At 40.2% G+C, this 13,218-nt stretch overlaps 2 protein-coding genes across 2 annotated transcripts; both read right to left on the bottom strand.

Moving 5' to 3' along the window:
* Window positions 1–243: 243 nt before the first annotated feature.
* LOC101827797 (olfactory receptor 1S1-like) lies at window positions 244–1,230 on the bottom strand. Its single transcript, XM_005063790.2, has one exon. It carries the CDS (start codon window positions 1,228–1,230, stop codon window positions 244–246), a length of 987 nt encoding a protein of 328 aa, XP_005063847.1.
* A 10,709-nt stretch (window positions 1,231–11,939) lies between these two features.
* LOC101837901 (olfactory receptor 10Q1) lies at window positions 11,940–12,899 on the bottom strand. The gene has a single exon (XM_005063242.1). The coding sequence runs from the start codon at window positions 12,897–12,899 to the stop codon at window positions 11,940–11,942; it is 960 nt and encodes a 319-aa protein (XP_005063299.1).
* Between the last annotated feature and the right edge of the window lie 319 nt (window positions 12,900–13,218).

Genomic DNA, 13,218 nt, shown 5'->3' on the forward strand with positions numbered 1-13,218 from the left:
ACCAAAATTTACAATAGTATACATTGTTATGATGTTTATATTTCTGCTGTACTTACCATGAAGATAAGGATAAGATATCTAACAACACGATTATTATAAAGGTAGCCACACCTCAGAGGTTGTAGTAGGATACAATTGGGCATATACAAAAAAGGTTCACTAAAAGTTGAATCATCATAACTATTCTACGAACTCTTTGATCTATCATTCATCAAGTTATGCAGATCAAAAAAATTCATCTGGTCATGCCATCAAAAGGAGGAAATGTCTTTTATAGATGAGCTTTCTCAGGGCACCTTTCATGTCCTTATTCCTCAGGCTATAGATAAAGGGGTTCATCATGGGTGTCACCACAGTGAAGAGTACTGCACCAATCTTGTCTGTGTCCTCAGGGTGAGTGGATGATGGAAAAAAGTAAACCCCTGCAATAGTCCCATAGAAGAGTATTACAACTGTCAGGTGAGAACCACAGGTAGAGAAGGCCTTCCACTTTCCCTGTGTGGATGAAATTCTCAGTACATCCCTGATGATGCAGATATAGGAGAAGAGAATAAGGGCAAAGGGAAAGGTGATGACTGATAAACCCACAATAAATTTCACAAGTTCATTGATCATTGCATCTGAGCAGGAAAGTTTGAGCAGAGGGGCCAAGTCACAGAAGAAGTGTTGAATGGTGTTCTGCTTGCAGAAAACCAATTGACTGGCCAGAAGAGTGTGTGTCAGGGCAACCATATTGCTGAGAACCCATGGGCAAACAGTGAGCAAAAGGCAGACCCTGGAGTGCATGATGATTGTATAATTCAGAGGGTAACAGATAGCCACAAATCGGTCATAAGCCATGACACCCAAGAGAAAATTATCAATGACAACAAATACAATAGAAAAGTACATCTGTGTGATGCAGCCCTCATAGGAGATGGATTGACTTTTGGTCTGAATATTTATTAGCATTTTGGGGACTGAGGTGGAAGAAGAAGAAATATCAGCAAAGGATAGGTTGGCAAGGAAGAGATACATGGGTGTGTGAAGATGCATATCCAAACCAATGGCCAGAATGATTAGCCCATTTCCAACTACAGTGACCAGGTACATACTCAGGAAAAGCATAAAGATGAGTTTCTCCTTCTCAGCCTGGTTGGAGAAACCAAGGAGGATGAATTCAGAGATGGTGGTTTGGTTTCCTTGGTTCATAATTCTGTTAATTTGAGGAAAAGAACATAAAGTTATCATACACTCCAAAGACAAACAAGCAAGCAAATAAGCAAAAACCCCAATGGTATCATTTACCTGCAGCTAGTTTGTGGGTGATACTTCCTTGATGCTGAAGGAGAATGAACTTCCTTCTGGGTTTAAGTAGAAAGGCTCCTTACTAAAGACTTATCTGAGCAGTGCAAAGGCTAAGAAAATTCCTCAGCAATAAAGGAGAAAATTTCCATCATCACTGTATTCTTTAAATGATGTGCATGAAATTTTGAAATGGGACTTTTAAAATCTTGAAATCATTAGAGCACAAATGGTCAAAATTTATTTTCAGCTTACATGTTGTCACCCAGAGACAGGAGAGATTAAACAAGTTTATTTTTCTTGAGACATTGGTCTCTGTCTTTCATCTCTCCTGGTAGAACTTTAGCATCACCCCTATCCTTTATCTGTCTCTCCCGTCTCTCTTTTGTGTCCTTCCTCCAGTCACTGTCTCTCAAATGTTTCTTTCCCTGGAGAAGAGACTATAAACCATTGTCACTGGGATATTGGAAAACTCAAGTGTAGTAGGGAGAGGAGAATTTCTGAGGACTTCTAAATTTGGAGAAACACAGCTTGCAAATTAGACAGGAAAAATACAAAATGGAGACTGCATGAGAAAACTCAAATGAGGTAAAAAGCTGGCAGGGGTCGACACCTGACATAGAGACATGCCTGAGAATTTCCTATGTTTATAGGTCCTGGAGTAATTTGGGTTTTCCCAGAATGAGAATTTGTATGATTTTGGGTGTCTGACTTTAACCTCAACTTCCTATTCTACCCCTACTAGATATTGGCAATCTTGCACAATCTGTTCTAAATTCCCACGGTAGCTTTCTCGATGGTAAATATCAAAGTTAAATTCTAAGGTGCTTACCTGTGAATTAAAGTAAAAAAATATCCTAAGGTTTTCTTTATTTTGCTGTTGCATTCCTAACAGTGGCATTAGATACTGAAAGCAGTCCTCCTGTGCTTCTTGGGTGATATTTTCATATTGCTGAACTCACATGGGATATTTAGCTCCTCCCAAGTCCTCAGAGACAACATCCCCTGAAGTGTTTTTTTTCAAGATAAACAGTAATTTAGACATAATAGTTTACATAGGTAAATGTAATAGACAATTGCTTGTAGTTTTGTCTTCAAGTCCCCATTCTATTCTGAGATGTCCTTGTAACTGAATTGGTCATTACTATTTAGAGCAAATGCATTCTTGACAATAGCAAGATTTTGCTTCCATTAGTATAGGAATATCTTGAGATTCCCTTCATAGTTCATTTGTACTGCCTGGTAAATAGGAACACTTAGTCAATACCCCAAGAATTGTATTCCTTTATCAGTGATATGCCTCCAAAGAAATGACATCAGTAATGGAAAGATGTCATGGTCCCTATATTGCTGAAAGACTGTCAGCATTAGACAAGAGTCTCAATACTACATTGAATAACAAGCAATTCAGACGCTAAACTCCTTTTTTTAAATTTTATTCATTCTTTGATGATTTCGCATTATGCATTCTGATACTGCTTATCTCCCTGTCCCCTCAATCCACCCTCTGCCTTTGTGACCTCCCCCTAAACAAAGCCAAATTTAAAAGAAAAACCAAACAAAACAAGGAACCAAAACAAAAATAAAACAAAACCCAAAATCAACAACAACAACAAAAAATTGGAAGAATGTATTTGTGGCTTGGTGAGTCACAAAGTTTACATACATCTTGCAAGTGTCATTGCTATGAGTCATTGCTCTGGTTTGAGGCCTCTGATTTCTGCCAAATTACCGGTGATGAGCTCCCACTGGGGTCCTCTTACATATCCTGTTGTTGCCCTGTGTTACAGAAATCCTGCTGTTTTGAATTTGTAGGCTTGTTTTCTTCACAGGCTCCAACAGTTTATATATTCAATGGGTGTTGGGGTGGGCTGCCGTTGAATAATCCTTCTGCACACTGTGAAAATATGTTGCTCTCATTGTTAATAAGCTGATTGGCTGATAGCTTGACAGAATTTGGGTGGCAAATAGAATGCTGAAAAGAAAGAGTCTGAGGAGTCTCTAGCCAGACTCAGAAAAACCAACATGTGAAGTTCACAGATAAGGTAAATGAGCCTTGAGTTGAAGAAAAATTAATAGAAATTGGTTAATTTCAGTTGTAAGAGCAGACTGGAGACAAGCCTCAGATACCAGCTATGCCTTTGGAAGTAATATTAAGTTTCTGTGTGGTTATTTGGGAAGCGGCATGTGGGAGAGAAAAGACCACCTACAGAGGGTCAACTCAAAGCCCTGGTTCTGGGCCTGCATGGTAGCTGGGTTGGTCAGCTCTCTAGCTTTCCTTTATTGCCAGTATCCAGATGAGCTCTCCACCACTACCTCAGGTATCTCCCCCAATGCAGCCTACAACAAGGAGCAGGTCCAGTTTTCCTGTTCTTGTGCCCTAAGATCTGAGTCCCACTCACTCATATCACCAAGGCCAGCTCTACTGTTTTGGACAGTCAAGGTGCAGAGCCCTCCCTCCTGATTGCTGTAGGAAGCATATGACAGGGGCATGGTCAGCACTCTTGGTCTCTGACCTTCAAGGCTTGCTCACTTGTGTCCTCAACAACAGGATCAGCTCTAGCATGCTGTTCAGATAGGAAGCAAAGGTTGCTTCCTTGAGCAAGTGAGGGTCAGGGCTAGCTCTCCTACTCTTATGACCCCAGAACCAGCTTTCTCACCTGATGCAGGTGGTAATTGGTGAGTGGAGAAGGTAACTTTCTCTCATCCATGGCACCACATGGTAGATGAGGGGTTGGGGTCACTTCTCTTGCTCCCATGCCCTCAGGGATGGCTTGCCTGTGTCCTTGACCACAGGGTCAGCTCTAGTGTGCTTCCCAGGTTAGGTACATTCCTACTGTGAGGGCTGTGGTCATCTTTCCTGAGTCTGGAGGTGAGCTGTCCCCTGAGGGGTAAGGACAACTCACTTATTGCAATATCCAACCAGGGCCAGGAATAACTATCCCAGGACCAACAAAGAACAGGACTGACACTGTTCCAATGATCCCCCTCTAAGAGTGTTCATGGATATTACCACAGACCTTAGCTGCAGCAGGACCAGAGACTCAGATATGATCTTCAGCAGCTGCTTGGGCCCAGGTGTCACCATGGTCTGGCTGGCAGCACAGGCCCCTCATATCAGCACCCCCGTATGGCCCCTGAACATCAACATGGTCCCAACATGTCCCAGGCATCCATAGAGTCCTCAGTGGCAATTAAGCCATAGACACTACCCAGACCTCAGGCTCCACAGGGCCAAAGACCCAGACATGGCACTAGGCAGTGGATTCAGGTGGTAGCACCAGCCACCCAGATCACTATGGTTCTGGGTATTGCACAATTCTTGGACACTGACAAGGTCTGAGGTGGCCAAGCAGATCCTGGTCCTCTGAATATCTCTTGTTGGCAATAAGAACCCAGGATGTCAACTCAGACCCTGCCTCCTATAGGTCCATGAACCAAGATACAGCCTTCTGCAGCAACCCTGGACTAGATGACATCAAGACCTTGAGTGACAGCACAGGCCACTCACATCACGATGTCTGTGGTAGCATCATGGCCCTCAGATGCCGTTATAGCAACAGGTTGTAACCCAGACCCTGGGCATTTATGTGGCCTTTGGTGGCAACATGGGCCATGAACATCAATACAGACAGACCTTGACTCTAGTAGGACCATGGATTCAGTCATGGTTATCAGCCAGGGCCAGAATGTTACCATGGTCCTAGGAGTCATTGAGTGCAGGCTACCCAAATTAGAATGGTCTCTGCAGGAGCATTGCCCTCAGATATCCTAGACCCCTGGCATCATAAGAGACTTGATGGTCTTAGGAGCCACATCAACACAGACCCTAGATGTGTAGGGTCATGGACCCAGACATGGTCCTTGGCAGCAGCCCTCATTCAGATGATACCATAATACAGCATTGAATCTCCAGACTGTATTTAGTAAGATGGCCATTTTCACTATGTTAACTCTACTGACCCAAGAGCATGGGAGATCTTTCCATCTTTTGATAGCTTCAGTTTCTTTCTTCAGAGACTTGAAGTTCTTGTCATACAGGTCTTTAACTTGCTTGGTTAGAACTATCCCCAATATTGTTTTTGGAATTTTTGGGTATCGAGAAGGATGTTGTTGCCCTGATTTCTTTTTCATCCCATTTGTCATTTGTATATAGGAGGGATACTGAGTTTTGTGAGTTATTTTCAGCTGTTAGAATTTTTGGGGTGGCTTATGCTTACTGTCATATCACCTGCAAGTAAAAATACTTTGACTCCTTACTTTCTTATACATATTCTCTTGATCTACTTCAGCTGTCTCTACTAGGGTAAAAGATAGATCAACCAAATATTGGTCCAGCTTGATATCCATGTAACTCAAGAGAGCCTATCCCTGAATAAACCTGGAGGACCAGAAATCAGAGATCAGATGGCCAAGAGAAACAAACATGCCTGGCAATAATGTAAATAAAATGATTCCTATGATATGATGCTATACTTGTAGACAGCAACCTGGTATATTCATCATAAGACAGGTTTCATCTAGCAACTTATGGAAATAAATGCTGAGATCCATAGCCAACAATTAGGCAGATCTCAGTGAATCCTGTAGAGGAAGGAGAAGAAGAATTGTAGGAGCCAGAAAGGCCAAGGACAGCACAAGAAAATCAACAATCCTGAACTCATAGGAGCTCACTGAGACTGAACCAGCAATCAGGGAGCCTGCATGTATTTACTCTAATCTCTCTGCACATGTGTTACAGTTGTGTAGCTTGATGTTTTTATGAGACTCCTAACAAGGAAATTGGGGGATATTTTTGATGATTTTTTTACCAGCTTTTGGGACCCTTTTACTCTTTTGGGTTGCCTCATTCTGCCTTGATATGAGAAAGGCCTTGCCTTATTGCAACTTGGTATACCATGTTTGGTTGATATCCCTGGTAGGCCTGCCTTTTCTGAAAACAAACTAGGTAAGAGTGACAGGGGTTGGGAGATGTGGCAGGGGTAAGGGAGATACTGGGAGGAAAGGAGTAATAGGAAAAAGTGGTTGAGATGTAATATATGTGAGGATAAATTAATTTAAAAAGCACTGCAAAAAACAGAAGAAAAAGAAAAAAATCAAAACAGAACAAGAAAACCACTCATAATAAAAAACCCAGAAAAGTTTAAAGTGAGGAAAGAATAATATAAAGGAGTGACAATGTCCTACATGACTCTTTGTATGTGAATTTTTTCATCTGAAAATATGGGATCAATTGTATGCCACATAATTTCTGACAAGTTTTACAAATGAAAATGAACCACAATTTTGTAAAAGAAAAGACTGTATTAGGATTTAATTACTGACATTTCATGTGAAAGAACAAACCTCACGGAAGTGAGAAGGCATATAATAACCAACACAAACAAATCCAGTATAACATCCTGTTTACCTTGACTTATTGTTCATACCAAACATTCCAGCTGCAGTGGTCACTTATTGGATCTGTTTGCTCAGCATGTGGTTATTTTGGAAAGAGAAACTGTGCCTATAGTAGTAGTCCATGGAAGGGAGAATTAATAAAAGTCCACAATATAGGCCCTCGTTGAGTTTTAAGGTTGCACCATCTGGCCCCCAATATTGTCTATTACTGTGAATGTAGAAGCATAGAAAATTTTAATATGAGAACCTAGGTTTAAAGTAGGCTAGCTAAGAGGACTGTGAAGATGTAGCAGAATCATAGATGTGAATGATTTGTTATTAGAGAGAAATAGCAGTACAGACTGTGTCCTATATAGTTCATTACATGTGCTACTCTAATCTACTCCCTCAGGAATACATTTTATAGATTAAATAGTAAAATATACTTATTTAATTTTTCCTGTCAGAATGAAGGCACTCTGACCATGAAACAAAAATCCAGTGTGGAGATATGTAACTTAATTTTTTATTTATTACTGCAATATACATTGTCAAAAAACTTTTTATATCTTTTATTCTTAGTCTTTTCTGTCACCATCAAGAAACTAAATACTTTAAAGCTATGCAGTATCTCTTATTCCCCTTTATCTCCAGGAAACTAGTTTTGGATATTGGGGACAACATTTCTTTCTTTTCTTATATAAATTTTATTAAATTAGAAACAATCTTATTTTCATATCAATCTCAGTTCCCTCTCCCTGCCTTCCTCCCATGTCTCCCACTAGACCCCCCATTTCCTCCACCATCCACTCCCCAGGTAGGATGAGGCCTTCCATGAGGGATCATCAAAATCTGTCAAGTCCTTTGGGGCAGGGGATAGACCCTCCTGTTATGGGATTTGTACGTGGGTCCCATAGTTGCTTCAGAGCCCACAAATAATACACAGAGACTCTATTAGAGTTACAGTGCTGTCGACCAATATCTAGGACTTCATATTGGCTAGTGCTGTCTTAAGTATTAACCCATAGCTACTAATATATATGATTGTATAAGGCCTTCTTTTACCAAGAACACCAGACTCATGCATCCTCTCCTCCTAAGATCACATGGCTATCCTACTAAATTTTCCAGAATCCTTCTTCTTGCCAAGTCCCACTTATCTTGCTTCCCTATTGGCCAAGAGTGTTTTATTAATCAACCAATAAGAGAAACATATTAACAAAATGACATCTCCCATAATCTCTTCTTTTTTGTCTAAATAAAAAGAAAGGTTTTGATATATAATAAAACAGTTATCAAATAAGAACTATAGTTACAATATTTAGTCCATTAACATTTAGTAAGATTTAAAGAAAGTATTCTATCATCGATCTTATCTTTGTGAGTCTAAAGTCGTTGTAGCTTATCTTTTATCATAACTAAGGAAAACTATAACCATGACTATCTGTCTTTAACTCCATCAAAGACCACAGAGGGATAATATATAAACTCTAGAATTAACAGAGACATCTCTCTGCCTAGACAGTTATCGAAAGCTCCTCTGTAACATTGAGGCATACATCTTCAGCCCATAGGCCACAGTGTGTCTAGCAGACTTCTCAGCAAAGCATGAAATTTTAAACTGTCTGCCTGCATTGGCAGTTTGTCAGTCATTTTTCTGTGTTCTGCAGAATGTCTAGCAGACTCTTTCACAAAGCATGAACCCTTCAGGACTGTCAATCTTGTTTTGCAAGTTGAGCCATCACTTTCCTGTGGGTCCTGCATGTACAGTTTATACATCAACAGTCACACAGGCAAGAGCAGCTTTTTTACGCAAATGGCTAGTCTTGCCAAGTCAAAGGCAAACTCCATAAAGAGTTTCGTCGATGCGCATCATCCTTTCTGACATAATTGGTGTGCTAGGAGCAGTTGTGTCTGTCATGAAAAACCCTAAACCATTTTAAATGCTGTACTCTGAAGGTCTTTAAAAGGTTTATAGAATATCTATCTCAAGTATATCTCTGTATATCTAGAAAACTTAACTACCCTTTGAATACCTGAATTTTGATACAGAAGAAATACACACTGGAAAAAAGAAAACACCTTCAAGAAATAGTCCTTGTGTAACTGAATGTCTGCACATAGAAGAAAGTACATATTTATCTCCCTGTACAAAACTCAGGTTCAATTGGAACAAAGACCTCTACATAAAACCAGACTCACCGAACCTGTTAGAAGAGAAAGTGGGAGACAGCCTTGACCCATTTCCACATGAGACAATTTCCTGAACAGAGAATGAATAACTTAGACACTAAGATCAACAATTAATAAATGGGGCCTCATGTACAAGATAAGCTTTCATAAGGCAAAAGATGTCATCAATAGGACAAAAGAGGAGCCTATGTAATGGTAAAGGATTTTCAACATCTCCATATTGGGTAGAAGACTAATATCCAAAATATATAAAGAATTCAAGAAACTAGACATTAACAAATCAAATAATCCAATTAAAAAATGGAATACAGTTCTAAACAGGGAATTCTCAATAAAGGAAACTAAATGGCTGAGAACACTTAAATAAATGGTCAACATTCTTAGGAATTAGAGAAATGCAAATCAGAACTAATTTGAGATTCCACGCTGCACCTGTCAGAACAGCTAAGATCAATACCACAAGTGATAGCTCAAGAGGAGCACACCTTCAGTTCTACTAGGATTGAAAACTTACAAAATCACTATGGATATCAATATGGTGTTTCCTCAGAAAACTGGGAATTACCTATCTCAAGTCCTAGATATGGCACTAGGGAATACACCAAAATGATGCTCCATTATACCACAAAGACATTTGTTCAACTTTGTTCATAATGACTTTATTCATAATAGCCATAAATTGGCAAAAACATAGATGTCACTTAAAAAAAGAATGGATAAAAATTTGGTACATTTATACAATGGAATATTACTCAGCTGTTAAAAAATGACACCATGAAAATTCAGGCAAACAGATGGAACTAGAAAAAAATCATCCTGAGTGAGGCAACCCAGACTCAGAAAAATAAACATGATATGTGCTCACTTCTAAGTGGATATTAGATGTTAAATAAATGAAAATCATGCTGTAATCCACAGAATCACAATGGGTAAGTAACAAAGAGGGCTCTAAGGTGGTCACATGCATCTCCAGGGAAGTGGTAATAGAACGGATTTCGGGGGTAGTGTTCAGGCAGGTGGGAATGGAAACAGGAAGTATCCAGTAGATGGGGAAGGATAGAAGGAGAGAGTGTGGGGAGAGATCACTGGAATTCTAGAGCATTTAGGGTGATATGGAAATGGAGTACAGTAGACATTCCCAGGATTCTAAGAGGGTTACTCTGGTGAGGACTTCTAGTAATGGATGCTATGGAACCTTTAGTGGCCATCTTTTGTAACCAAGTAACTTCAAGTGTTGGGACTGAGACACTAAACCTTCAACCTACAATCTATCCTTCCGGCAAGATATGCTATGGCAATAGAGACACAGAACTGATGCGAGTGGCCAACCAGTGACTTGTTTAAGTTGAAGCTGTGAAAGGAAGCCCATACCTAACACTGCCAGGATGACTAGGAATTGAAGACTGAATATCACAGAGACCTTGGATAGAAAAAGAATTAAATAAAATGACTCCTAATGATATTATGCTTATTCATCAATCAGCACCCAACCCAAAATTCATCAGATAGGCTTCCTTCAGCAGCTGACTGAAGCCTGTAAAGAACTCAATAGCTAAACATTAGGCAAAGAGAAAGTCCAAATTGGAGATCTCCATAGCGTCCCTCCCCTTGGAGTTCAGGGAACCATATAGAGGAAAAATTATTGTAGGTCCCAGAGGGGTTGAAGGCACCAGGAGATCACTGGCCTAGAGAATCATCAGTGCAGTGCACATAGGAGCTCACAGATACTGAAGCAACAATCATGGAGCCTGAATGGGTCTGCATTAGGTTTTTGTAGATATGTTACGGTGTTTAGTTTGATGGTTCTGTTGGTAGGAGTGAGGGTGTCTCTGACCCTTGTGCCTGCTCTTTTCTCTTACTGGGTTTCTTCATACAAACTTGATATGAAAGGATGTGTGCCTACTATTATATCTTGTTATGAGGTGTTTGGTTCATATCCCTGTGAGGCCTTCTCTTTCTGAAGGGAAATGGATGAGGAGTGGATCTTGGCCAGAGGGGAAGAGGAAACTAGAAGGAGTGGAGGGAAGGACAATTGAGGTCAGGGTGTATTTTATGAGAGGAGAATAAATTTTTAAAAATTACCAGGAAAATAAATGAATAAAATGGAAGGAAAAGTAAAATAAAATGAAACAAAACAAGTAACAGAGAAAAATTTTATGTTATAATTAACTTTGTAGATACTTAGCATGCACACTGATATTTTGGTGGTTAGAGAGTAGGATAAGTGGTAATGAACAGTTGCTGCTTTTGGAGAAAGTGTGGGTTCAGTTCTCTGCATCCACATAGTTGGTCACAACAATCCATAATTCTAGTTTCAGGGAGGGGTGCCCTCTTATGTCTTTTTTGAACAACAATATGCATACATGCATTAAGCAAAAACACACAATAATTTACAAGTAAAGAAATGTTTTCTTTTTAAAATACACATACATGCATGAAGCAAAAATACTCATGCACATAATTTTCAAATAAAGAAATGTTTTCTTTTTAAAGCAATAATGAAATTAATATTAAATCATGTTGCCAATGACTAAAGTTAGTTGTGCTACCGTACCAAAGCTTGCGTATAGTAGATTCTAAATCAACAGAAATACTTGTCCTAGATGGCAGAAGGAAAGAAAATATTCATAGAAATTTGGGAAATGAGTAGAGATACAGACATAGTGCACATAGAGGAAAAAAAGAACAAAGAACCAAATATAGAAGTGAGATAAATACATTGTTTGTCCTTTAGAGTTCATTGCACACTGTGAAGATGTGTCGATCGCATTAGTTCAATAAACAGTTAATTGACCAATAGGTAAGCAGAAACCGGTTAGGTAGGAGAGTCAGAATGAGAGAATACTGGGAAGAAGGGAGGACTCACCAGCCAGAAGCAGAGGAAGCATGTAAATTAATAAATATGGGTTAATTTAAGTTGTAACAGCTAGTTAGTAACAAATCTAAGATACCGGTTGAGCACTTATAATTAATAAGTCTCCAGGCTGTTTATTGGGGAGATGATGGTCCCATTGAAAAACCTTGTCTAAAATTTATTGGCTTAACTGAAAGATACTCTGTTCAACAGCTCCCAATCAAAGCCATCAATTAACATCAGGCTCTGCTTTATGGAAGACAGAGTTCCTCAATGCACCTTTGACATCCTTGTTCCTAAGGGTGTAAATCAGAGGGTTGAGTAACGGGGTACCAAAAGTGTAAACAAGGGCAATTTGGCGGTCCTCATCATCTGAGGTGCTGGAGCGGGGCCTCAGGTAAACCAGGCTACAACAGCCATACTGTATCAAGACCACAGTGAGGTGAGAGGAACAGGTAGACAAGGCACGCTGGCGGCCCTCTGTAGAGCGCATACGCAGGATGGTGGAAGCGATAAATACATAGGAGATGCAAATCAGCAGGAATGGGACTGTCAGCACCAGGATGCTGGCTACATAGAGGACAGCCTGGCTGACATGAATGTCAGCACAGGCCAGGCGCATGATGGGAGCCACATCACAAAGGAAGTGATTGATTTCCAGGAGATGTCCACAGAACGGCAACGTGAAAGTGAAGGCAGTAAGCTGCAAGGAGAGAAGGAGTGCCAGGCCCAAGGAACCCAGCACCATCTTAACACAGAGCTTCGGGGTCATGACAAGGCTGTAGTGTAGTGGATGGCTGATGGCAACATATCTGTCGTAGGCCATGACTGCCAAGAGAAAACAGTCAGTGCAGCCAAAGACAGAAAAGAAAAACATTTGAGTCCCACAACCAGCCAGTGACATGGGCTTCTGGACTCCAAGGACGTTAGAAAGCATCAAGGGCACCACATCTGTGATGTAGCAGATTTCCACGAGAGACAGACTGCCTAGGAAGAAATACATGGGGGTGTGCAGGGAGCTGTGCGTGCAGACCACCCAGATGATGGCAGTGTTGCCACAGAGGATCATCAGATAGAGCAGGAGGAAGAGAGTGAAGAGGAGCGCCTGGAATTCGGGGACATTGGTGAACACACGGAACACGAACTCTGGTGAGTCAGACTTGTTGAAGAAACACTTTTCAGCCACCATATGTTCTGCAAAACAAAACAAAAAATAATCGATGATTGCTGGCCTGTATTAAGGGAAGGGAGGCTGAAGCTGAGTTTTATTAGGGATTGTCTATTTAGTATTCAGTTTTCAAACACAGTGGTGGTGTAAAAATATTCATAATAGAAAGTCACACATTAACTTCCCTGGATATCTTTATTAACTGGGCACCTGCCTATTAATTCTTCTAAAAAGTCATACAGACTGATTCTCATCTTGTTACATGACATTTAAAATGTTATTTATGTGAGCCAATTCTTTGTTTATATTTTGTTTATTTAATTAAACAGGTATAGTTGTA

The sequence above is a fragment of the Mesocricetus auratus genome, unplaced genomic scaffold, assembly GCF_017639785.1.
Source record: "Mesocricetus auratus isolate SY011 unplaced genomic scaffold, BCM_Maur_2.0 Super-Scaffold_4256, whole genome shotgun sequence".
NCBI classification, from domain to species: domain Eukaryota; kingdom Metazoa; phylum Chordata; class Mammalia; order Rodentia; family Cricetidae; genus Mesocricetus; species Mesocricetus auratus.

Coding starts and splice junctions, on each gene's coding strand:
- LOC101827797 (XM_005063790.2), bottom strand. CDS start 1,230: ATGATAACTTTATGTTCTTTTCCTCAAATTAACAGAATTATGAACCAA.
- LOC101837901 (XM_005063242.1), bottom strand. CDS start 12,899: ATGGTGGCTGAAAAGTGTTTCTTCAACAAGTCTGACTCACCAGAGTTC.